This window comes from Sardina pilchardus, chromosome 2 (assembly GCF_963854185.1).
Source record: "Sardina pilchardus chromosome 2, fSarPil1.1, whole genome shotgun sequence".
NCBI classification, from domain to species: domain Eukaryota; kingdom Metazoa; phylum Chordata; class Actinopteri; order Clupeiformes; family Clupeidae; genus Sardina; species Sardina pilchardus.
The window spans coordinates 24,846,221-24,873,230 of record NC_084995.1 but is presented as its reverse complement, the minus strand read 5'-3'; the positions used below and the strand labels follow the sequence as shown (position 1 = coordinate 24,873,230).

Genomic DNA, 27,010 nt, shown 5'->3' with positions numbered 1-27,010 from the left:
ATCCCGAGGGAAATTTTAGGATGATTCATGAAAATAATAATTTCGCAGGGTTCCACTTGATATATGATCCAGTAGCCTATGACACCTTAGGCCTACTGGATCACATACCAATCCTCAGTAGGCTATATTCATGCACATCTTTTTTCTCTCTTTCCTTCAGTATTTAGTATTGTACTGCTCTTTAAGTCTTTTGTTGATTTGCTTTGTATTATCCTGTTTACATTGTAGTGTATGTTGTGTGTGGTGTCTTAGCTGCTGGGACCTTGAATTTCCCCTTTTAGCATTATGTTAATACATTATCTCTGTTTTGGTCTACGTCTGTGAATATTTAGTGAGTTTCTTATGGCCTGTGCCTGTGTTAAGTGCACAGCTAGAAAGCATATATGGTAGAACTTTTTCTTTTCTGGATGTCTGCCTCTGTTCATGGCTATCTTTTTTTGTAGTAATTCTGCATGTAACCTACAATAAACATGGCTCAAACATAAGAGATCCATGTACAATAGGCTATATCCGGTGCAATAGGCTACACATTCAGAATAAAAAAACAAAAACAAAAAACACACACACACACACAAATACATAGCCTACTAGGGCTTAGATTGTAGCTAAATCAGATCTGTCCAGAATCTGTTACTGTTCCACAATGCTTGGTATCATGAACTACACCCCCTGCGGTCTTTCATCACTCCGAGCCAGCAGATGGCAGTAGCCGTTCTTCAATCTGTTATAGTTTAAGCTGCTGTGAGGTTGCCACTACAGGCAAAACTACCCTAGAAAACAGTCTGTGTGGGGCTGCACTACCATTAGGGATCACGGGTTGAAATATTTGGCAACGTATTTGGAGTCTTCACAACATTGCAGGCCACGGACAGCTGCATCGACATGGTGGAGAGCTTCAGCGATCAACTGTAATAACATCGTATCTTATGATGACCAGATATTCAGGATTGTCCGTTAATTAAAGCAGTAACTAGTGTCACTCGAGTTTAGTCGCTGCTCCATCTTATTGCGGAAGATACAGTCAAATATAGACGTGTGTTTCTGGGGATAAAGCCGCCAGATAGAAAGAAGCAGCTCCTAGCTGGTAGCGAGCTAGCTCCGTGGAGGGGGAACATTCTCTAACCTCCGTATCAACATGGCAATGTCCCTGATACAAGCCTGTCGCAGTCTCGCTCTTTCAACATGGCTGCTCTCTTTTTGTTTTGTGCATTTGCTGTGTCTAGACTTCACTGTGGCGGAGAAAGAGGAATGGTATACTGCCTTTGTGAACATCACCTATCTGGATCCCGTGACTTTTGAGATCAAAACAGAGAAAACAGAGTGCGGGCGCTATGGCGAACACTCACTCAAGAAAGAAGCCAAAGGGGTGGTGGTCATGCCCTCCGTCCTGCAAGATAGACAGGCTTGCGACCCCAACACTAAATTCCCAATTCCAAACCCCAACAGTGCATGGATTGCACTCATAGCCCGCGGTAACTGCACGTACAAAGACAAAATTCGACATGCGGCAAGCCACAATGCGTCTGCTGTAGTAATATTTAACGTGGGTTCGAGTAATGCCAACGAAACCATAACAATGCCTCATCAAGGTAAGTGTCAGCCAATTCCCCTGCTTCTTTAAATGATAATGTGGTCATTGCCCTCACAAACAGCATCAACGTCCACAGAAGCCTAAAATAGTGGCTGTGCTATCTCTTTGTTAGCAAGATCAAGGTGATTGGTAAACATGGGCTGGGGTACAAGTTCAGCAAATCATTAACCATTCAGCCATCTGTGATTTGTGTAGGCTACCGCGGAGCGGTAAAGCGCTGGCATTGGATTTGTCTAAGTATTTTGGCTACTCTAGGATCGCTATGTCGCTAGTGAACGTTGGTCGACAAGAATAACACATTGTGTTTCACGCGACATTATAAAGGTAGATGTGATACGTTTTGCATGGTATTATGTAGCCTATAGGCTTAATGCTGATCCCTCGGATTGCAGCGCAGTGGCCAATTATTGTAAACAACATTGTAAACTGAAGCAGGAACCATGATCTTGAATGTCTGTTTCTGCACCAGTGTTTATCATAACTTCGTTCATCTTCATCCTCTCCCCCTCTGCTCTTCTGCTGAGAGTCTGATATAATGGAAGAGAGAAGTGTCTCCTTCAGTCATAAATGATTGTGCAGCATTAAACGGACACTGTCCTGCTACCTTTCACTCGTGTTGAATTCCTTATTTGGACCGCGAAAACTGGGATCTCCAAGCTGTGGCCATTCTTCCATTAGTGTTCTGTGGTGTTTGGGATAGTTCCAGATCAGGCCTTGTGCACACCCCAGGACTTGACATGGGAGAAAAAACTCTAGAAATGTTTTTTAGTTTAAGAGTTTCTTAGTTTTAGGGCTAAATGGCATGACTAGGTTGGGTTTTAAATCCCCCTTTTACTCTACTTTTGTGTAACAACATAGTATTGAATGTCAGTGTTTACTTCTCAAAATCAGTTAGTGATGCCTGTTTCACAACAAAACAAGCAATATTATAGTCTCAGGGCATCCAGCACCTCTTCTGTTTCGGCATGTCTTCCCCACCACCCAAGAAATACATCCTCGCAAGGTTAATCCCATCCCAGATCAAAGACAGAGTTGCCTTGCAGTGTGTGTGTGGGGGGGGGGGGGGGGGGGGGGGGGGAGCTGAGCTGGCCAACTAGTAGTTTGTGAACTAGTTGGCCAGTGATCCAGCCTGTGCTGGAACTACCCTCCTCAGAGAACTCAAATGCTAGAGAGTGTCTGTGTTTAATGCTCTGATTGCCTTCAAAAATGAACACAGAAGAGGGAGGAGGGATGTTGATGGAGATGGAGTGCCTTGTTGGGTGTTGGTGGTGACGGCGCATGGCGGAGATATCACCATGGCAACGCAGCCTCCCTGAGTGTGCCGGCCCGGTGGCGACTCATTAGTGTGGCGGATGCGGATGTCTGGGACACGCTGTCGGTGGCGTGTGGCTGTCTCGTCCGTTCCCCACAGCGTCGCCGTGACTACTGTGTGCTTCCTGGCGTGCAGGATCGCTGAAAACTCAAGGATGATCTCCCTGTTCTGATGTGACGTGAGATGGACCTCTGCCTTTGCTCTAGAGAAGCAGAACACACTGCAGGGAGAGTTGTCTTATACGCCATTTCCTTCTCCTTGCGCGATCAGTTATTTTATTCATTTTTTCTATGTATTTCAGGGTTTTGTAGAACCATCAGCCCCAACCTTCCCCAAGAGGCACTGGAATTGATTTAGGACGTTAAAGTCGCACTGAGCTTCTTGTAGGGCAACAAACATCTCCATTCCGTGGCAATTCCATGAAAGTAAATGTAATAACACCCCTGTTCACCACTGTTATGGACATTTAGAACAGTTTCTGATTGTGTGGCAGATATTGGGCTAATATATAGGATCAGGATGCCTTAGAACAGGACAATGCTTTTCTTATTATTATTATTTTTTTTATCTCTCAACTACAACAATTCATCAAGGCACCAAGGAGGTTTCCCATCCAGGGACACACCTGCTTAGCTTCAGTAGCCTAATTTAGTAGAGAGAGACAGGTATCCATTTGGTCTGGCTGGCTGGCTGGCTGTCTGTCTGGCTAAATAACTGCTAAGGATAACAGTGACCAATTAAACCGTAAATTATGGTAACTATATATTGTTTTGCTGCCAAGGTAAAGTGATGGCTTCTGTTGACTTTGTGTAGGTTGTTGCCTCTCTTTAATCTGACATTTTTCTAGAGAGTAAAGGTCCGTGAAGACCCAGCCAGCTGTATTCGTTCTTGGCAACAACCATCCGTTGTGCAAGAGTTACTAGGTTACGTGATAAAGTATGCATGAGACATGCACCTGTTTGAGACATTTGGGGAAGAAGGCTTTTAGACCGATACATAGAACACTATAGGTTTAGATGGTACTGGGGAGAGCCAACAGACTAATGTACAAGTAACTACTTCACCGCAAGATTTGAACATTGACAGAACACAACAACCATTTACTTGATATTTTTGTCCATCAGGACTTGTTATCAGAAAAGAAGAAAACACTATTTTTCTGTAGTTGCTTGTTTGTGGGCGCCTAGTAAGCATTGGCACATCGGTCTGGTTGATGCTCAGGGTGGCAGCTGAGGGTCTTGGTGTGGTATTGAGATACCAGGCTGTGTAGGAGGGACCTCCCCCAATCTAATCAGTCCAGTCCTGGCGTCATCGTCTGGAAGAAGAGAGAAGATGCTTCATTACCTTCAATTAGCAATTAATCCTGAGCGAGTTGTGATTAATGTATGCCTACTCACCAGTCACTCACCACTCTCAAATGCCCTAACTTCATTCATTAATGAGGAGCTGCTGGTAGTCCTATTCTCTTCTTGCTCGTCTCTCAAAGGCCTGTGCTTTTCATATCCAGGACCTTTGCTCTGTTTCTCTCATGGTAGTCTGTCTGTTTTGCTCTTGAATGCCTGTCCTGTTTTTTTTTTAAAGTCATGTCCCATTCTTCTGCCTTCCTCTAAACTTCCTTTTTAGATCCTCATATATCCATTGACAGGAAAAATACAAAACACACACACACACACACACACACACACACAAACACACTTCTTTGCCTGTGTCCATATTTAAAAGCAGTATGAGTCTCTTAGTTAGCTGGGCCAGGGAGGTGTGGAGATTGTTTACACACACACACACACACACACACACACACACCGACACACACACACACACACACACACACACACACACACACACACCGACACACACACACACACACACACTGACTAGTGCTCCAGTGCCCCTCCACCCCACTGCGTTCCCTCACTCCGCTCCTGCTGTGGGGCTAGCCTGCTGCAGCCTGCTACGGCTGAACTCCAGAATGGCCGTACGGCAGTGGAAACAACTGCACTCTGTGTGTGTGTGTGTGTGTGTGTGTGTGTGTGTGTGTGTGTGTGTGTGTGTCAGTGTGTGTGTGTGTCAGTCAGGGAGCTGGTTATGAGGAGGTGAAGACATGCAGGCCTGACGTCGCTTACGTCGTTCCTTTGGTCAGACCGCATGTGTGTCATGTGAGACTGTTACACACATGCACAGACCTCTGTCTTTTGTCCACTCATACACACACACACTGTTTCCCCTCACACACTGCACACCTGCACTGCACTCCTAAGGAAACATTCAATCTGCCACTTATCATGCCACCCCTCAATGCGAAGTAAACACACACACACACACACACACACACACACACACACCCTCTGGGACTGCCACTGGCCCCATCCAGGGAGTATAGGGAGTATAGGCCAGCCAGCCCAGTGCCTGGCCAGTGGCCGCAGCAGATGAAGCGGGTTGCTATTTCTGGGGGGCCCTGCCTCTCCTCCAGTCATGACTCCGACTCAGCCACCTAATAGGAACTGACAGACTGTGTGTGTGTGTGTGTGTGAGAGAGAGTGGTCAGAGATGGGGTGATAGGAGTGGAAGATGAGTGTCTAGGATGTGGTGATGGATCGGAGTGAGTGCAGAGAGGAGATTGTGTGAGAGTGAGTGTGATGCGGCAGTCATCATACTTGTTGCAGATGCATCGCTGTGGCTCTGTGTGTGTGTGTGTGTGTGTGTGCGTTGTTCCCCCTCATGCCGAACAACCCTTACCCAGGCCAGGATACACCTGTGACAAAAAAAGGAACAACACAGGAGGCCTTGTGTTGCTGCTGCACAGAGCCCTCTGTTTGTCCCACAGCTATCCCATCAGGCACTGCTTCCATATTCTCCTGGTGACGGTATGCAGGAGCTGACCCATGCTGAGACCCAGCCCTGGACCTGCAGTCAGCTAACTGCTCTCTCAGTCCTTCTCCCTGAACTCCATAGCTTGTCCATGACCACCTGATCCACAATCAGATACTTGAGGTCCGAGTGCTTTGTTGTGTCTTTGCAGGGCCAGATGGACAAGGCCAGCTCCTGTAGGAGAGATTTACTGGCCCCATTAACGATAGTAAGTAAGTAAGTAATATTTATTTATAAAGCACGTTTGCAACAGTTCACACTGACCAAAGTGCTGATAGGATAGTTGGAGTCATGAAAGCAAATGCTGCTCGTGTCCGGCATATTCCGGGGGGAGTCAGTGGCCCAAGTTTGTGGACACTACGAGAGCCTCCCCAGGGAAAACCGAGCTGACCTCTCGCCCTCTGAGCTAGAGGATTGGGAGTGGAGCAAAACAAGGCCAGGGGAGCTGTGGCTGTCTGAGTCACTCCTCCTGGGGGAGTTAGTGGCCTTTTTGTCTGCAGGCTTTTCCAGTGACCCCCCCCCCCCAAAAAAAAACCTCCCACCAACTCATGCTATTTGCTCAGCTCATGCTGGTAGATTTGCTCAGAAACCATCAATCGGTCAGACGCACCCCCATGCGCTGTCACAGAATCCCATCCGCTCACAACACACAAACAGTCACACACATTGAGGCTAACAAATACATTCAAACAGCCTTACTGAAACACACACACACACACACACACAAACTATCTCTGTGTTTGAATGTGGCGATGTGCAGGCCTGCACGCACACCCTCCATTGATGAGGCTGTGAGCATTTTTATTTTGTATTTAGTGCTAATCACAGAGGCTCTACATAATCCAGTACCCTGCGGCAGACCTCCCCCTCAGCTAAAGAGAGAAATCCCCAGCTCAGCACTAAACACAGCCACCAGAGGATCACTGGCACACACACACACACACACACACACACACACACACCTCACCACCAGCACGTGCGTGCACACCCCCACATCTTTCCGCCAGCATACACACACAGAAACTCACCCATTGTACAAAACGCAACCCCTTTGTGTGTATGACAACCCTGCCACGTGTAGGTTTGGGGCTAAGGCTCAAGTCATCATGGGGAGGGGGGGGGGGGGGGGCGGGGGCGGGGGCAGGGGGGTAGATGACCCAGTTTGCACAAGCTATATTCTACTTTGGAGGAGCCACTTTCGTACTTTGAGCCCTGTTTTGCATCACTGTGAAGCAGCAGATTTTGGTGGAGTGCTGTGTGCACATTCCTGCCGATGTGAACGTTGGGATACATTCTCTTGAGCTTAGTCATGGAAAATGGGGAGTATAGGGGCCAGCGCAGCGCTGCCTGGGTTTTTATGGCTTCTGCGAGACCATCACGCTAGTAATACGAGAGAGACTGAGGGGGCGGTGAGCTGTGTATACATGTCTCCATGCATTCCTTATGACCTTTACAAACACGCTGCAAAACATCCACGACCCTCCCTTATCCTATGCACCCTATATGTATACAGTGTGTGTGTGTGTGTGTGTGTGTGTGTGTGTCACCCTGTACTGCTTTGACGTTCTCTCTCTCTCTCTCACACATGCAGAGTTGCAGACATACACACAATGCACACCCCCAGTTACTAGTCCTAGTTTCGTGGATTGAGTCTGTCTCATTGTTTAAACCTTGGATGTGGGATCTCCATAATGATTCCAAATCCAGGCAGACGCTTCACACAATAGAGCATTCTCTACAGATAGACACACACACACGCACACCCTCATTCCTGTTTAGAATAGCTATTGTGTCTGCATTTGTAAGAGAGCTCATGTTGAGAGGTCATGTTTATTTAGCGCATAGCCTAGTCCCCCCCCTTCCCCAGCTCACTCTCTCCCCATCTTCCTCTCCATACCGGCCCTCAGAAACTTTCTGTCGGTATACATCATCCCTTTAACCTGTGTGTGTGTGTGTGTGTGTGTGTGTGTGTGTGTGTGTGCGTGTGTGTGTGTGTGTGTGTGTGTGTGTTTTCCTCTCTGAGAGAGACCTGACCATCGCTCTAGAGGCCGTGGCTATCCACGCTCCCGTTGTGTTATATAACAGCCAGGCCTGGGAGCTGGATGCCAGATTACTCTGAGTGTGTGTGTGTGTGTGTGTGTGTGTGTGGTGAATGTGTGTGTCTTGTGCATTGTTCGAGTGAGTCTCTGGGTGGCTCTGAGGAGATCTGGACTTGATACACTAATACCATTAGAATGCTGTTTTCAACTCCCTTCCAAAAGGGAGCCATTCTGTTGTGTTGTGTTCCGTCATGCGGGTTAGATACCCACAGAGGCTTCCTGGGGCTCAAGCACACTGCAGCTCTTATTTACACACGTGTTTTCTGTCTGATTATATGGAGGTGAAGAGCTGTTGCAGCCAGAGTTTATGGAAAGACGTCATGAATCACTCCGCTCACTTGCCGTGTGTGTGTGTGTGTGAGCGAGAGAGTGTGTGTGTGTGTGTGTGTGTGTGTGTGTGTGTGTGTGTGTGTGTGTGTGTGTGTGAGTGTGTGTGTGTGTGTGAGCAAGAGAGTGTGTGTGTGGTGTGGTGGCCTCCTCTTCTAGTGTGGATGCTGTCCATGCGGACTCTGCGCATTACATAAGCAGATTTTCAAAGACGGCATGAGGCATGATCAGGCCATAGCAGCAGTTTCATACTCGCTCACCCACACACACACACACACTCACACAGGAGGGAGAGAGAGAGAGAGAGAGATGGGGGAGAGAGAGAGATAGATACTGCAGTTCATGGTTCACAGTGAGTTAAATATAGTTTTCAGGCCAGCAGCTGACAATGAAGAACCCAGCTGGTGGTGCCCACCTGGAAGCAGCTGGGTACAACTCACACACACACACACACACACACACACACACACACACAATCACTCAATCTCTTCCAATCTCTCCTATCTAAACCGATATCTTCATCTGTTTTATTGAAAAATATGCCTAAATCTCCATACAATCAATGCCATATGTACACATAAATAATCTGTATATCTTGAGCTATCGCTCACTCTCTCTCTCTCTCTCTCTCTCTCACACACACTCACACACATGGGAGATTGACCTGTGTGCAGTGCACTAATTTCTGCTGGTTCCTACCCAGCCCCGGACAGAGACCAGTCCAGAGATAGACAGCACATTGACATGGGCCCTTTAAAATGTCTGAGAAGCCTGTCGATTTCCTCTCCCACTTTCCCCTCTGGCCTGTTTCTCCCTCATCATGTGCCTCGCTGGGCCTCATCGCCACTGTTTTTAGAGAGACACAGGCTCTGTATCTCTGAGCATGTGCGGTGGTAGAGTGGTGGCCTTTGGCGAGGTCTAGTTTAAAACCGCCCAAAGCCGTGCCCTCTGCAAAAAGGGCTGACCTGTGCCTCCACTTAAGCTTGTGAGGACTATACAGCTCACTCAGACTGGGTGGGATTTGCATGGGGTTCACTAAATCAGCATGTGTGTGTGTGTGTGTGTGTGTGTATGCGTGCGCACGCGCACATGTTGTGAGTGAATATGTGAGTGAGTCGTTTGATAAAGGGTGAGTGAGTTCACCTCCCCTCAGGTTAAAGAGGCACACATTACCACAGCAGCCTCCACAGCCAGGGCTCACGCGCTCTCTCTCTCTCTCTCTGTCTCTCTGTCTATCACTCACTCACACACTCTCTCTCTCTCTCTCACACACACACTCACACACTCTCACTCACATACAGTCTCTCACTCTTTTTCTCTCTCACACACACACTCTCTCTCTCTCTCACTCACATACAGTCTCACTCTTTCTCTCTCTCACACACACACACACACTCTCTCTCTCTCTCTCTCACACACACACTCTCTCACTCTCTCATACTCTCTCACACTCAGCAGCCGCTGGTGTGGTGTGTCTGCCCCGATGCTCACTCCTGCATCAGCACCTCTCCTAGGGCACACACACACACACACACACACACACTGCTCCCAGGGCACACACACACACACACTGCTCGCAGGGCACACACACACACTGAGCGCAGGAGCCCCAGCTCCCCCTGCCTCCCTCTAGCTAATTGCAGTGTGTGAGAGTGATGCCTCGTCTAGCTTTAGCTTTAGCATTAGCTTGGCCTCTCTCTGTGTGTGTCACGGCACCGTGAGCCTGAGTGTCCCGGGGATCTGCCCCTGCGCTCCACTATCATCACCATCAGCGTCCTCCACCACCAGCCTGCTGTGCTCTGATGTGGCGGCATTCCAGACTCAGCCCCCCCCCTTCCCAACACACAGCCCTCGTGGCGTCTCCCCGCCTGATCGATCTCTTCTTCCTGGCAGACAGGCCATTTGGAGCTCACCAGGTCGACATCCCTCTCTCCCTCTCTCCCTCTCCCTCTCCCTCTCTCTCTCCCTCTCTCTCTCCCTCTCTCTCTCCCTCTCTCTCTCTCCCTCTCCCTCTCCTCTCTCCTGCTGTCTCCTGTGGCTGAATGGGAAGTGTCGGCCTTTCATCTCGGGGGACTCCACCATGTCTGGTGTGTCTCTGGAGAGCTGCCAGCTGTCCCAGGAGCTCACAGCAGCCCCTCACACAGTAAACAAGGAGAGAGTCCGAGAGGGCAGGAGAGGGGGAAGAAGCAGCGCCCGGGGGCTACTGTTGGTCAGAGAGCAGAGCTATAGTATAGCATGAAAAGAGCATTGGACTTCATTGGAAAGCTTCAGCTTTTTGCATTCTTGACCCAGTTTTCAGTGATCGAAGCTCGGTTGTGTAACTCAACATACATCATCTATTCCAGTCCAGTCCAGGTTTGTTTTTTGGGTTTTTTTAAAAAGAAAGAGCAGAAAAACACCGTGATGTAAGTCGGGGAAGGGAAGGCTAGCTAGAGAACACGGGGTCACCTGTCGAGGCCTGTGAGCGGGAGGCGTCTGGTCTGGAGCAGGTCAGTGGAGCAGCAGTGGAGCTCAGAGCAGACAGCACAGCACAGCGCAGCACAGCAACACCTGCACAGGAGGCTAGCTAGCGCCAGCGCTAATGGAGGGGTGGCCTCTCTGCACAGCATTCCTTCTGGGCTCCCCCTCTAATTAGGTCCAGTCCTGACATTAGATGTTGTCGTCCGTCCTTGTGTTTAGAGACTTCAAAGTTGGAGACCGTAAAATGCGGAGAGAAAAAGTGCCTATTTTGTTCCCTCTCTGTAGCGGTGGTGTACACAGCGTCAGGAGACTTGGCCTACTGTTTTGCTGGGGAATTTGTCAGCTATCTGTTTTGGTCTCACTGAAATGCATGATGGCAGTCTGATTTATAATTGGCTCTTTGTTCAGAGAATCACAGTTGTCATTTTTTTTTAATCTGTTAATTGATTTGGAGACTTAATTAATTGAAGTAATATCTGGAGCTCTGCAGTGGGTTATGCTGTAGTGGCTGAATGCCTGCAGGCAGAGCGAGGGAGAGGGAGAGGGAATGTTGGTGTGGAGTAGTGCTTGCATGCAGACTGATGACAAACAAAAATGGATTTGGCCACATGTGTTTGTGTTTGAGAGAGGGTGTGAATGGCTTGTAAGTCTTTGCGGGTGAGTGCATGTGTGTGCGTGAGTGTCTGATGTGATGCGTGTGCTGAAGCTGCCTGTTCATTAACCGATCGGCAGAATCGAACACATTCTCTGTAGCAGGACGTAGATGACCTGATTGGTGACAGCAGGGGATAATGCCAGAATGCCATGTGTGTGTGTGTTTGCATATGTTTGCATGTGTGTGTGCTGACTGACCAGTGGTATGCGTGAGGCCAGTTTGTGTACCTGTCTGGCTATCGCCTCAGTGCTTGGAGCTAGCCACAAACAAAATTTGTTTTGGAAGTGTGGAAATATAGAGGTAGCTGAATATTCAGTGCATTGGAATATCTAGCTCCCCTTAATGATTTGTTGGTGCAAAAAATGTTTAAATGGACTTACTGGTGTAAAGCTATTTAGCTATTCCTATGGCAAGGCCACTGAGATTCTCCATCATTTTCATTCTAGTTAGTAAGGCTCTGCAGTTAATGGAATGTCTAATAATCGTGGTGATTTTGACCATAATCTAGTAGCCCTTCTAAATAGTAATGGAGTCTTGTCTTAGACCTGAAGCCCTTGAGGCAGTTATTCTATATCACTAGCGATATTTACGTCTCTCTGTTCCTATGTTTAGTTAGGATTTTTTTTTAATGTTTTGTGTTAGAATATTTACAGTAATATACATCCGTGTTTATCCCCCATAGGCACTGGTGAAATTGTGGCCATCATGATTCCGGAACCCAAGGGCCGCGAGATCATTGCGCTGCTGGAGCGGAACATCACGGTCAACATGCACATCACCATAGGAACGCGGAACCTCCAGAAGTACGTGAGCCGCACCTCGGTGGTGTTTGTGTCCATCTCTTTCATCGTGCTCATGATCATCTCCCTGGCCTGGCTGGTCTTCTACTACATCCAGAGGTTCCGCTACGCCAACGCCCGCGACCGCAACCAGGTAAGCTCGCGCCAAACACCCCACCCAGACCTGTGTGTGCTCATCCTCCCCGGCTCAGTTGGTGTTAAGATATTTTTGTGTGTTTTTGCGCAAATAAAGACAAGAATCAGTGAGCCCAACTGACAACACAATTGTATCGTGACCCAAAAAGAAAGAATGATACAAAATGGTTCACTCCAGACACTAATGTGTTGTGTCTGGGGGCCTCCTGATGAGTTTACACAAGCAAGACCTCTGGATGTACTTTCTTTTTTAAATATATATTTTTTTTGGGGGGGGGGGGCTTTTATGCCTTTTAATGTGACAAGACAGTGTAGAGTGACAGGAAGCGAGTGGGAGAGAGAATAGGAGTGGGATCCGGAAAGGACCACGGGGCGGTAATCGAACCCAGGTCACCGGCGTGCGTGTACTTTGCGACGTGTTTTCACATGTTTCGATGGTTCGAAACTGCAATACTTCTTTACCTACCAAAATGTAGTAAAAATCAATAAAAGACTTTAATGAAAAAACTACCAAAATGTTTGGCCCTGGCTTCAGTCCAGCCAGAGACATGTGTAAAAGGACAGGATATTTTAAACAACATAACTTCTGATCATAATAACAAAACGTTTGAAAAATATGAAAAACATCAATCTCTTTGGCATGTCGGTCCCCTAAAAAGAAGTCCTACATCATACATTCAGAGAGGGAGAATATGGAGAGACACGATATCAGGATCAGGGTCTGCAGGAAACTTGGGACAACTGCCACCATCATAGTAGTGTTCGTCAGGGTCCAGAGCATCAGTCTTCATAGCCATGCCTGTACACAGAGCCCCCCTCCTCCTCAGTGCCTGGCCAATGGTCTCCACTCCCCCACCATCAGTGTCAAGGCGCTTATAGGAATGGTGACCATCGACCCGTAGCGGCTGAGACTCCGGACGCTCAGTGGTTTGGATGGCTCTCTGCAACAGAGCTTGCACTCAAGGAATAATACAGCAGCCCAACAGACATTAAACTCACAACCACCAAGACATTTTCTACATCGCCTTTCCAGATACAGTACCAAACCATTGAGTCATTAAACTCTCAAAGAAATTTGGGTTCACTCCAGAATTTTTTAGCCAATTCGTTAGACAAAAGCGGTTAGGCCATTCAGTGCTTTTGTGACTGATCTGTCAGGAGTGTCGTTGGGAATAAACGTAAACAGGTAAACAGGTAAACAGGTAAAACCAAACATGGCACAGACTCCCCCACGGTCCGCCAGCAGCAGCATATCTAACAGCAGGCGATTTTGCCATGTCGCCCATCATTTTTGCAGTGAATGTGACCCATCTTAAGCACATACTTTCTGCCCCTGTTCCTAATTCAGCATCGTGCACATCAGCCTTATCTCTGATCATTACACTAGGAGCATTCACCCATCAAGCCATGGTGAAGGAGTTGCAGAGGCGAGAGGTGTCTCCTCGGTGGGCTGTGTTACTACCACCACCACTGGCTGACATTGTAGATCAGACCCGGAGTCATCACTCCCTTGTAGCGGCCTTCATCTTTTGCGGTTGGGTCTTGTATGATTATCAGAACCTTTGTGGTCTCATCTTTGACTACTGTTGACTATCTATCTGACCTCCAATAAATCTAGTAATATTCTAGTAAATAAATGTTGTCAGTATACAAATATTTTCTCGACGTCACATACACTGAAGGCAGACTACAGAGTCACTGTGCACATAATAAATCAATCTGTGTGTCTCAGTTTGTCACCAGGTTTGAGATGAGGACGAGATGGAGGTCTACCCCTTTGTAGCTGGACTTGACTCGTCGTCCTCTGTTGAAGCTCCAGTGACCACCCTAGTCATAAGCTCGCAGCGACTCTGGTGGATCCACGTGGCTCATTCTGCAATTTTTTTAGCTTAGGGAGTAGTTAGTAACACTTGATAAGGACCCTCCCACCTCTCTTGATGCCATTGTTTCCTCTTCAATTTTTTTATAAGAACACAATCTCCTATTTGTACTAGGTTTGGCCTATTATCAGGGGAGGACAACACAACTCTTTTCTGCCGCTTTTGCACTTGTGCTGCCATATACTGTAGCTTGCCAAACCTTCTTCTTCGCCATCCACTCCAATCTCTGGCTGCAATTCAAACAAATGGTTTGTTCAAATTCAAACACATATGGCCTTCTGTGCATTATTTCAAAAGGAGTTAGCTTACCACTTCCTCTAATAATATGCACTGACAGCTTTACTGCTGGTAAACATTTTATCCAAGCAAGATCTGTATCTGCCATGGCTTTCCGTAATTTACTTTTCACAGTTGCATTTGTCTGTTCTACTAATCCAGCAGACTAGCTACAATGAAATGTATGTGTTATTCCAAAAGCCCCTACACATATACCTTTACCACTGTTGCAGCAACTGCCTTAACTGTTGGAAGAATTTCCACCCATTTAGAAAACATGATCAATAATGACCAAAAAATATTTTTTCTTTTCACAAGGGGTTAACTCATTATAATCCATTGATGTAGTTTGAAAAGGCATTGTTGGTGTTTCCAATACTCCTTTTCCAGATTTTAAGTTGCCCTGAATGTTTTGCACACATATTTTTTATATATATAAAGGTTATTAATCCAAATGTTGTGAATGATTTCTCGATCAACTCTACCATTCCCCACTTTGACTCCCTTCCAGAAGCAGATTTTCTCTTACTCTTACTGTCCTTTGGCTCACTGGTCCTGGCTGTCGTTATCTTAGTTCAGTGGATCCCTTCACCGGGGGTCAGAGTCGAACTCCTCACCTTAGTGTCCCAGACAAACAGAGGACTTCAGCAAACAAATTGCCCAGGTCCCAGACCTGACCGTGCACGGATGTTCAGGAATGTCCACCTGACCCCCAGATGTTGGGATCCTGGATATTCGAGCCCCCAATTCTGTTAGATTTTAATTTTTTTTGTATGTTCTTGCGTATATAAAGACAAGAACCAGTGATCCCAAATGACAACACAATTGTATTGTCTTTGCAAAGAGCAAGAATGATACAACTCAAAATGGTTCCCACCAGAATCTAATCAGCCACACGTGTAAAAAGGCAGGACATAACATGTGAACATAACTTCTGATCATCATAAAAAAAAACACAACTTGCGATTTGTGCTTGATTCTAGTGAAAGCAGTTCCAACTTTCATTTCCCATTGTTTAATGACTCATGATTTATATTTTGATGATGCACATAAGAGCTTGTTCAGATGATCAGTATGTGTGAGAATACATGTTTCAACAGTTTCTCCCACAGCAGCCTCCTTTGTCGTTATTATCTTCCTCAATGGGATTCATCCCAGCCTCGGTGGCCAGAGCGTAAACACTCTCGTACAGCGTAAACACATCAATAGCACTCTGAGCAGGGGAGAGACTTGGCGTTCGCGCTCACTGGCCAGATGTGCGGCATTTCTGGCCCGGTTGATGAGTGGAGCTCCGCGATGGTTTACGAGGCTCTTGTCGCTTGTGATTCTCACTGAAGGCTCCTTCCTCCACAGAGACGCCTGGGGGACGCTGCCAAGAAAGCCATTAGCAAGCTGCAAGTGAGGACCATCAGGAAGGGAGACAAGGTACAGACCTTTCTCTTCTGTCGTTCATGAGGTTGAGATAAAGGTTTGTTTGGAGAACTGATTCTCTAGTAGGTGTAATCAGTTGTCATACACTAGATGCATGCCAACGTGTATATTAGAAGCCAGAGTGGTTATGTTGTTTTGATGAGCGTGCCATTTAGAATCTAGCTAAAGCACTCCCAATCATTTATACCACCTTGTGATTTTCACCCAAGACCATACAAATACATACTGTATATATCAGCTCCTCTTGTTTTTGTGTGTTTGTTCAGTTAAAATAAATGAGTTGATCTGTGATTGACCTCAAGGCAGTTTAAACTGAAAAAAAACAAAAAACACAAATACATAGCCTACTAGGACTTAGATTGTAGCTAAACCAGTTTAAACTGGACCCTGGCCAAACACACTTCACTCCCCCAGCAGCTACCAGAGAACATTTTCAAAACCCTTCAGTATCTTTCAGCCTGCATATTATAATATATGTACAATATTAGTGTCTGTGTCATTAATTAAAGCATTTTAATCCTGCCGTGCGTGTACGTGGAGGTTAATCTGACCCTGACCATAAACGGGTGATCTAGTGTCTCTGTCTCTGGCTGATAAGGAGCTGTGCCCTGCCGGAGGGGTCAATCTGGCCCATCAGACACGCTCGCTGCATTTTTATTGCCCCCGTGTTCCTTAATGTTCCGCTGATTTTCCAGGAAAGCCATTGCCAAAAGGGTACACTGCCTCATTTGCCTTTTTGTTGGTGTATTGCTCTTGCAGGAGACGGAGTCAGACTTTGATAACTGCGCCGTGTGCATCGAAGGCTACAAGCCCAATGATGTGGTCCGGATACTACCTTGCAGGTAGGGTTCTCTTCAGACACACACCAACACACAAGGCTCTGTTGAGAGTCTTTTAATAATAATACATTTTATTTATAATGCACTTTTCATCAGTGATTTCAAAGAACTACAGGTTAAAAAACTAAAATAAGATGAGCAGTTTAATGAAAAGAAAAAAAGAAAAGAAAAGATTTAAGAACATCTAAAGGGGACCAAAAGCTGTGCTAAAAAGAAATGTCTTTAGACCTTTTTTAAAACAAGTCAGTGGATTGTGGTGCCTTCAAAGGTGCCTTTTGACATTAGCAGTCATCTTCTGCTCATGTGGCTCCTATGATCGTGTGTGTGTTGAAAGTGTTTCCCAAACACTGTCATTCTATTTGCACTGTATGCTGGTCAATTATTGATCTAGCTCTCAGTAAGCTAATGGACCTGAAGTACTGTTTAGGTGTTGCTCTGTGTGTGTGGCTTTGAGTTGAGTCTGGCGCCTCTCCATCCGCAGACACGTCTTCCATAAGTACTGTGTGGACCCCTGGCTGCAGGACCATAGGACGTGTCCCATGTGCAAGATGAACATCCTCAAAGCATTAGGCATCCCGGTGAGTCCTGAGCAGGCCCTGAGCTGGCCCTGAGCTGGCCCTGAGCATGCCACATAGATCCTTAATTATTGACAAGATAGAGCAACGTAATGCATCTCTATGGAAGCAAAATTCGAACAGTTCCTGTCTGCTTAAAGAGGCGTGTTGCAAAGACGTCATAGTTGGATATCGATCTCCGTCAGATCGGCAAGCAGTTCAGTTCGAATGTTAGCAGGTCTGCTTAAAGGGGGATTTAGCCCCCCTCCCCCTTGTGAATACAGAACGCGGAAATGATCGAACGTTTGCGCCTCTCGCTCCGCTTTAACCCTCTCTGCTTATATCCACTGCTCTTGGGAGTTCTCTTACCACCTCTACTCACCACCAGTCACCCTATCCTCATCATTCTCTCCAGTGGTGCATCCTCCCACTCACTGGCATCTACAGTACATCCCCCTTTTACAAAGAATCAACCCCAGCCCTGCCACACCCTAGCTACCCGTACAGGATCCCTCTACTTATGTCAAGCCCAGTGTCATCCACAAAGGATGATTTTACTGTCTTACAAAGGAGGATTTTACTGTCTTACATATGTGACCCTTTAAAGCGAAATCAGTCGCTTTGCGCACAACGCTATTTAGAGAAAATCCACAATAAACAAACTTCCGGGTTAAAATTTTGAATTTCACGTTTTTCGCATAATTCGACAGTATACAGTCTACAGTTTCATATCGTGAACTAATTTAACGGAAAAACATACGTCTTGACTATTAAACCTGGCGAAGATTCAACACATTTGCCCTCATTCCTGTTGTCCACGATCCTTAAAAAAGGTCATTCCTCCTCTTCTGGCATATTGTGACAGGAGAACCATGTCAACTTTGGATGCGGTTATCTTAGCGATAGTTTGTGTAATACCCTCGATATACATATCGTTGGAAAGCTTAGTTTATGGCCGTTCACTTGAGGTCAATAACTTAATTTAGTAAATTTTACCAAAACGACTGGTTTTGCTTTGAAGGGTCACATATGAGGATTGTACCGTTTTTTGTAGCAATAGAGTGTCCTCTTTTAAAGTTGTTTTCTACTCCTCTGTAGCCAAACGCTGACTGTTCAGATGACATCCCTCCGGACTACGAGGTGTCTGTGGGAGGTCCACCCACCAACCAGGTGACCGGGGCGAGCGAGGTGACGGTGAGCGAGAGCTCGGTGGTGCTGGACCCCGCGGTGCGCTCTATCGGCCTGCCGCAGGTCTACCACGAGGTCGACCCCCTCGGCCTGGTCGGAGAGAGCCGCCACATTGCCAGCAGTAAGTAACACACACACACACACACACACACACACACAAACACGCACGCGCGCACATACACACTCACGCATGCACACAGACAAAGGTCTGTAAGTCATGTCCATATGAGTTGACCTGAACGTCACCTCTTAAATATGCTATTTCATTGAACTTCATTTAAAATATAGTGAAAATACTTGCTATTTCTATTTCCCTCACCTCAAATTCATAGCTGTGGCGGTGATGGTCCCATGATGGTTATCTTTTAGCCTTGACTCCACTGGATTACACTGCCATTCAACTAGACAGCTAGCTCTGTTTAAGCTACGCTAACCTCCCTAGCCATCTTGATGGCCTATTGATTTCTCAAACTGAATTTTCCAAAAAAAAAATTTTTCCACATAACTAACATAACATAACATAACTACTGCTGGCAAAGTTTTCAGTTTTCACCAAAAAGTAATTTTACCCAATTTTTTCTGCCTTTAGTTCCCTTGACTTCTGATTGATACGATGAAATGACCTTAGAGGGTGAAAACAATGACATGGTATGATGCTTGTTTACACCCTCTTATTGTCCTCACACATCTTTGCTCCCTGACCTGCCGTCTGTGAGAACTGTGTAGATGTCCTCCTACAGCTCTATATAGCTGGAGCTCAGACGGGAACATTTTAGTCCAGCGCTGCTGTTGCCTCCATAATGTAAACTGGGTCAGCAGTCACCTGCTCTGTGTTACTCAAGCCACATGAGTTCGGGCTCCCTAGGGCCATTGGACTAAACAAAAAATATTCCCGTTTCCAACACCACTTTTTTAGGTCACGCAGGTGATTCTGAATCCTGAACTGAATTGCTTCAGTTAGCACCACCGAGTACACTGCTACAATTGGTCGGTATGCCATGTGATTGCCGATACTTTCCACGACTTTTCAGACCCCAGGCACTCTTCCTGCCCTTTGCCAAGTAGAAAAGGTTCTAGAAGGGCTAGCTTGGCTGATTTTCCAGAAATATTAGCAAAATCTTATCGATATCATGTCACAATATGACAATGTAAGCCTTTTTCACCAACCTGCCAATGGCAATTAAACTAATTAATTTTGATAATTAAGTGAATGGTGGACCTATTTTTACCTCTGTACATATGCAAAAACTGTATCATCAATGTCACAACATAGCTATAGAACTGAAATTCATATAATGAGGAAGAAAGATGGACGGTACAGCCCTACTAGCTAATCCTGACTAGTTGAGCACTTCCTCAAATTGGCTGGACCCGTAAATCGGCCCACAGGCTAAAATAGCCGACTAGTGATCTGTCCCGAGTATGATTTACCATGCTAGCCCATGCTCAGGGGCGTGTGTGTGTGTGTGTGTGTGTGTGTGTGTGTGTGTGTGTGTGTGTGTGTGTGTGTGTGTGTGTGTGTGTGTGTGTGTGTGTGTGTGTGTGTGTGTGTGTGTGTGTGTGTGTGTGTGTGTGTGTGTGTGTGTGTGTGTGTGTGTGTGTGTGTGTGTGTGTGTGTGTGTGTGTGTGTGTGTGTGTGTGTGTGTGTGTGTGTGTGTGTGTGTGTGTGTGTGTGTGTGTGTGTGTGTGTGTGTGTGTGTGTGTGTGTGTTCACCGTGCCTATGTGCAGCGCTCAGGCTCGGGACTATTTGCTCTGGCAGCCCTACGGCCACTTCCTGCTGGTGGCTGTTGAAATTCCAGTCTGAGCTGGAGCTGCCACGCAGGGCTGGGAGGGGGACAGGGGGGGTTGTGAGAAAAAAAAAAAAGCTTTAAAAAAAAAAAAGACCTGTGCCAGGGAACAAGTAAATGCGGCCTTTGTGAGAGGCTTGCTCTCCTCTGCACGCTGTGAAAACACCCTGTGCTGCCTGAGTCCACCGAGGAGCTCGGCCGACGGCCCGCGGGCACAGGGAGTGTGCCCGGGCACAATAATGCCCATTCTGTTGCCCCAGCAAAGCCAGAGAACGGACCCCTAGGTTCTCACTCTCTATTTCTCCCTCAGTCTCTCCTCTACCCCCTTGCGGTTTCTCTTAAACCATTCCTTCAGAGCTGTGCTCCTCTGCTGCTGGATACACAGGAACAACATTCCTGAATGGGGGGGACTCCAGCCAACCGCTAAATCGTTGGCAAACAGTTGATGTGTTTGTGTGTGTGTGTGTGTGTGTGTGTGTGTCTTGAGGGGGGGGGGGGGGGGGGGTGTTGATTTGTTATTTGTGTGAGAGAGCAGCTGGATGTTGCCGACTGCATCTATATGTGTATGCCACTGCTGATTAATCCTGCTCTGGCGTTCTCATACTGTACAGCCCCTTCCCCTCGTGCCCCTCATCCAGCTGTCTGTGTTCCCCAGTGAGCAGGGGGTGAGCAGGAGAGTTGCCTTAGGGTGCAGTGCTATGGGGGTGAGCAGGAGAGTTGGCTGGGGGTGCAGTGCTATGGGGGTGAGCAGGAGAGTTGCCTTGGGGTGCAGTGCTATGGGGGTGAGCAGGAGAGTTGGCTGGGGGTGCAGTGCTGTGGGGGGGATGAGCAGGAGAGTTGGCCTGGGGGTGCAGTGCTATGGGGGTGAGCAGGAGAGTTGCCTTGGGGTGCAGTGCTATGGGGGTGAGCAGGAGAGTTGGCTGGGGGTGCAGTGCTGTGGGGGGGGTGAGCAGGAGAGTTGGCCTGGGGGTGCAGTGCTGTGGGGGTGAGCAGGAGAGTTGGCCTGGGGGTGCAGTGTGTGTCCTCGTGGCCACGTGTTGAGCCATGCTGCCCCGCTGGTAGGGCCAAGACTACTGTGGGCTGCTGGACTGGACAGCCCGTTCGGATTTGGATTTAGCCTAACCTAAGATGGCCTCTGAGGGAGTCTGCCAGAGAAGGTCTGAGATGGTGTTGTCTGTCTGTCTGTCTGTCCAATGGTGTGAGTGTTTGAGAGCAAACTGTGTAATGTGTGTCAATAAGAAAGAGATGGTGAGGTATGGAAGAGTGTGTGTGTAGAAAGGAAAAAGGAGTGGATGGAAAAGATGTAGAGGGGGAAAGTGAGGCGGAGTGGAAAGAGATCATGCTGGCTAGCTAAAGAGGGTGAAGAGGTGGAGATGATGCTGGCTAGCTAAAGAAGGTGGAGAGGTGGAGATATTGGCTAGCTAAAGAGGGTGGAGAGGTGGAGATAATGCTAGCTAGCTAAAGAGGGTGGAGATCATGCTGGCTAGCTAAAGAGGGTGGAGAGGTGGAGATAATGCTAGCTAGCTAAAGAGGGTGGAGAGGTGGAGATGATGCTGGCTAGCTAAAGGGGGTGGAGAGGTGGAGATGATGCTGGCTAGCTAAAGAGGGTGGAGATAATGCTAGCTAGCTAAAGAGGGTGGAGAGGTTGAGATAGTAGCCGTGTTCAAGTTCAACTCCAAATGACCTTTTGCAGCAACGAGAGCTGCCGGTGGCAGCAGGGGAGGGGATACAAACGCTGCTATGAAGTTGTACACTCTCTACTTCCCGTAGTGTAGACTTGGCTAGACTTGACCATGTGACGAATCACGAGGCACGGACCCGCACGGACCCTTGTGGATATGAGGGGGCATCTAAACACCTGCACATACGTCAGGGATGTAAAAGCCAATTAGGGCAAAGACCTGACGTCATGAAGGCAGGGTCTAGGCTCCGCTGCGCTCCGCAGTACCTCCAGAGCGGCTGCTCTGCTGCTCCGCAGCTGCCTGGTCACGCCTTGCTCCCGCGATAAGTTGAGGCCATGTGATACCGACTGCCGAGTCGAAAACACACCCATCTAGACCATCGTGGACAGATTTTTAACCACGTGCATCTTGTGCTGCGCAGTTTTTGTGCTGCGCAGCCATCTTGAACGCGCCTAATGCTGCTGGCTAGCTAAAGAGGGTGGAGAGGTGGAGATAATGCTGGCTAGCTATAGAGGGTGGAGAGGTGGAGATAATGCTGGCTAGCTAAAGAGGGTGGAGAGGTGGAGATCATGCTGGCTAGCTAAAGGGGGTGGAGATAATGCTGGCTAGCTAAAGAGGATGGAGATCATGCTGGCTAGCTAAAGAGGGTGGAGAGGTGGAGATCATGCTGGCTAGCTAAAGAGGGTGGGGATAATGCTGGCTAGCTAAAGAGGGTGGAGGGGTGGAGATAATGCTGGCTAGCTAAAGAGGGTGGAGAGTGTGGAATAATTTTGACCACAAGAGGTGGAGATAATGCTGGCTAGCTAAAGTGGGTGGAGAGGTGGAGATAATGCTAGCAAGCTAATGGATTCACTCAGGCAGCTGGAGAATGAGACGTGCTGGCATGGATGCTGCCGTATCTGACCCCGCCATCAAATCCAGACCTACAGCAGCTACACCACCTGAACTGTTGCTGTGGACACACACACACACACACACACACACACACACACGCGCACAGGCCTGCCTCTTGGGCGTTGAGTCATGATTGGGTTAAAGTGAATTGCCACCACTTTGTCCCCTCATCTTGTTCCATTACCTTATGAGCGCCTCATGTGCAGTAGAAGATGGGGGGGGGGGGGGGGGGGGGGGGGCTGCAGCGAGGCAGCTGGGATCGTTTAGGACTTGGATGGATCCCCACTGGTTTGGTAATGTTCATCAGAACGCTGTCTGAGACCAGGACTTGTTCTCTCCCACTAAGCCGTGCATTTATGTAACCTGAAGCAGAGGCTCCACTGCTGCAAGAGGGTGGTGGTTGTGCATGATATGCAGGTCAGAATATCTAAAGAGACATAAAGAGACACATAGAGACTCTTCATTTCCATCATGAGCTAACTTGATATGATGCTAAAATGTCTCTTTGGATTCTGTCTGTGATGACTCTCAAGAGCAGGTTTTTGAGCCAGCCAAAGAGGATAACACCAGAAACTACTTAGTATTGAGGTTCCCAGTATGACTTTTGTCTGCCTTTGTTTTCTATTACACTGTGGCAATCAAACGCACCTCAGGGTCATGATAACCTTCATTTTCCTAATTGTACCAGGCACTTCATAAAGTAGATGTCAATGCGCTGGTTGACCCTTGCCAGGTGCTGATCGGAGAGACGTTTCGTTGCGGCGAGGAACTCGATTTCTAAGACAAGCTGCCAGTTTGTTTTAAATAAGCTCTGCCTGAGTCAGGCCCCAACAAGTGGGCTAAAAATAGCACTTTGTGCTCCGCCATCATTATCTGCAGGAGGAAATCTCGACACTCTGCTGCTCGGAGGGCAGTCCGTGAGGGAAGGGAAGTGTTCCCATGCTGCGGGCGGCGCGGCGCGGGGGGGTTTCGTAAGGGCTCCCAGGAAGAGCAGCGGCTGGCCCAGTGGTCAAGACAGACAACATGTTGTGTAAAGAGCTTTAGTGAGTTAGTGACGAGATGTTGGAGCAAATAAGACACGCTGATGGGGGATAATATCACTGTTGTTCTCATCTCCCCCGACACGTATGCGGCCACAAAAATAAACACACACACACACACACACACACTCTCTCAAGGGTTTGTTGCAGAACTCTCCCACTTAATCTACTGTTTCGTAATCTGCCACATGTAACACTGCAGGCCCTTTCTTCGCTCTAAAGCGCTTTGTGCGCTTGCATCTCCTCTCTGCTTCCTGAAATCCTCTAATGAGCAGGTTTTTTTATACAGTTAATAAAGTTCTTAGCTGCGGAAGCTTGAAAATCCCTTACATTGATCAAGGAACGGAAGTTTAGCACCGTGTCTGTACTCTTTTGTGTTGAGAAAAATGTGTGTTCTTCCACAAAGCTTGATTTCCCCGAACTTCAGCTTCCTTCAGCCGTGCATGATTTTCGCTGGTCTCTGGCAGCTGGGCGCCATCTGCCATTGCAGTGCACATCTGGCCCTTGTGTTATGCTGCTCCTTTAGTTTCTCATGTGTGTGCAGAAACCAGTTAGCCTTAGCAGGTGCTCATTTTTAGCCATTCTACCCAAGCTAACTCTGATTCAGTTTCTAATGCATTGTGATGTGATTTTTTTTCATTTGATTTTTTTAAATATTTTTTGCTGTCATGAAGCCCAAGCCAGCTACACACTGTTTAGAGTTAGACATGGTTGAAGTGTTTCAGCCACAACAGCCTTGAATGCTGTTTACGCTGACCTCCATTTGTTTCCTATGTGAGCCAGAGCTGTAGGGCGAGAGACTGTCCTCTCCTGCCCCCGTTGTGTGTCTAGCCTCAGCCGTGGCTATAAATGAACCTGTTCTCACTGACCTCCATTTGATGTCTAGGTCTTAAGGGCCGTTCACACCAAGAACGATAACTAGAACCATAACTATAAAGATTCCACACTGACCAACGATGAAAAAAGTCTCTCCTCATGTTAATGAATTTGATTGTTAAACTGTGATGGGTTCTGATGGGCTGTAAACTTTTTTATTGTTCTCAAAATCGCTCTGAAAGTGATCCCCAACAATATCGTTCCTCATGTCGTTATCATTATAGTTTATGTGTGAACGTCGTCATTCATATTAACGCGAACGATATTTGCTTATAGTTATCGTCATAGTTATTGTTCTTGGTGTAAACGGTCCTTTAGACCTTCGTGATTTCTCTTTTGTGGGTCTTTGCCGTATTTGAGTCCTCCTGGAGCAACTGCCGGTGTCACACTTCAGTAGCTTTAGATAAACCTGCTGCCTGTCGGCCATTTTGTTTCTGATCAGGCTGTCTCTCCTGTTGCAGGTGAACACCAGAACCCGTTGAGCAGCGATTCGGACACCTCGCTCATCCTGGCTGTGGAGGTCGGCCTGTCTGACGTGGAGCTGTCGGCCGAGCAGGAGCATGAAGAAGTCAAGTCATGAACCGTGACCCGCATTGTCCCCCGGAGTTGCCACGGAGACAGAGGACCAGCATGAGGGGAGAACCTAGGCCGGGATCTGGAACCAGAGAGCCTTCTTAATTGAAAGGGGAAGAATCTAGAGTAACGTTGGAACAGAAATCCGTTTTGAGCAGTGTCCTTCATTTTTGTCCCCGTGGCTTCATCGGCTACAGGAGAAAGTTTCCGAAAAATAGAGATACACTGCTCGTCATCTTTATAACTCAACGGCCACAATCACACCATGATTATCCTCCTTCCTCGCTCTCTAAGCTTCTGTCAATAGGCAGAGGAAGCATCTAGCCAATCACGGTCATGTTATTTGAACTTATTTGTGATTTTTTTTTTGTTTTGTTGTGTTTCCCATGAAACATCCACATCCCCTTACTCTGTGGAAATGTTGACTGTTTGATTTCCTTATTCGAGATCACTGCCAATGTATATTCCTGATTCAAACACAAGTCTTTCTATACATATATATATCTATAGATATCAGTACACACATGCAGCTAACAGCGTTTGCTTCAAAGTGTCAAAAAGCAGTCTGTGTGTGATCCAACCAGCAGCCGTAAACACATTGAACCTTGACCCCGGGACAAGAGATGTCTTGCTATTCTTTCAACACGCCATGTGTCATGGACTATGCACAGCCTCCCACCTTATCATGCATCCTTTGCCGTCTGTGTCCCAAATGACGACGTCTCTCTGCCACCGGCTGTATTTTTGTTGTTTATAAGCTTTGTTTCTTCTCAAGGACAGCTCCCTGACCGGTCTTGTCTCGTAGTAAGCCACCTCGCTCGCGGTGGGACGACCTAAACTTGATGTGATTGCGAATTGAATCCTTCACAATCAATCCCAAGTGACAATCACTTTTCCAAGGATCACATCAACAGAGGAGCCCACCCCCCCACACCCCCACCCCCACCTCCACCTCCTCCTCCTGAGGAGATGGCCAGCCTGTGGGGGGGTGTGGTGAGGCTGGAGGGGAGGCGGTCTGGCGTCCTCCCTCCACTACATGATGAATGGACCCGAACCCTTTAGCGCAGTCAGAGGTTGGTCTTCCTGTACCTCCCCTCTATATGTGCCAAGTTAACTCTAAAGAAACTACATGTATAAATTAGGGTTTACGATTACATGGAATTCTCCTTGTTTCTTTCTTTCTTTATTTGTTTTTATTGTATCACAGTGACAGTCTGGATTGGTTTGATGTATTGGGGTCATTGAGTTCTGGAAGTCCAAAGAATGTGATTAGGGTGAAGTACTATTTCAAAATGTCAACTAGCTTAGTTGCTTCCAAGTTCCCCTAGCCAATATTTCATTTAAAAAACCTTTAGGTCAGAACAGTCAAGGGGAACCCCCCACATCGCACAGACTGATTCTACGATAAAACCAGGGCCTGGAGTGACTAGTCTCCTTGTCGCTAAAACCTACAGAATGGTGAAAGTCTGCTGGACGACTTGTATTTTAATACGTATGGAAGAAAAGTTTATTTTTCTATGAAAAAAATCAACAAAAAAGAAAATCAAGGAAAGTTTACAGTGGAGGAGAAACTGGGCTTACGTAGATAGTAGCGTCATTACTAAGCTACGTCAGAATCGTTTTGACATGGACCAGAACTTTAATTAATTATTCTTTTGCATCGTTTTTGCTCCTGAAATATTGCCACAGAAAGGCATCTGCCTTTGTGCCCCCCCCCCCCCCCCAAAAAAGAAAACACAAGG

The 27,010-nt window shown here is 47.3% G+C and overlaps 1 protein-coding gene across 1 annotated transcript; it reads left to right on the top strand.

Annotated features, from left to right (window-relative positions):
• Nucleotides 1–779: 779 nt before the first annotated feature.
• Nucleotides 780–26,987, top strand: rnf150a (ring finger protein 150a). Its single transcript, XM_062523188.1, has 7 exons — nt 780–1,589; nt 11,995–12,245; nt 15,757–15,828; nt 16,594–16,676; nt 17,155–17,251; nt 18,326–18,536; nt 25,157–26,987. The coding sequence occupies exons 1-7, from the start codon at nt 1,136–1,138 to the stop codon at nt 25,273–25,275; spliced, it is 1,287 nt and encodes a 428-aa protein (XP_062379172.1). The 5' UTR covers nt 780–1,135; the 3' UTR covers nt 25,276–26,987.
• Nucleotides 26,988–27,010: the final 23 nt, after the last annotated feature.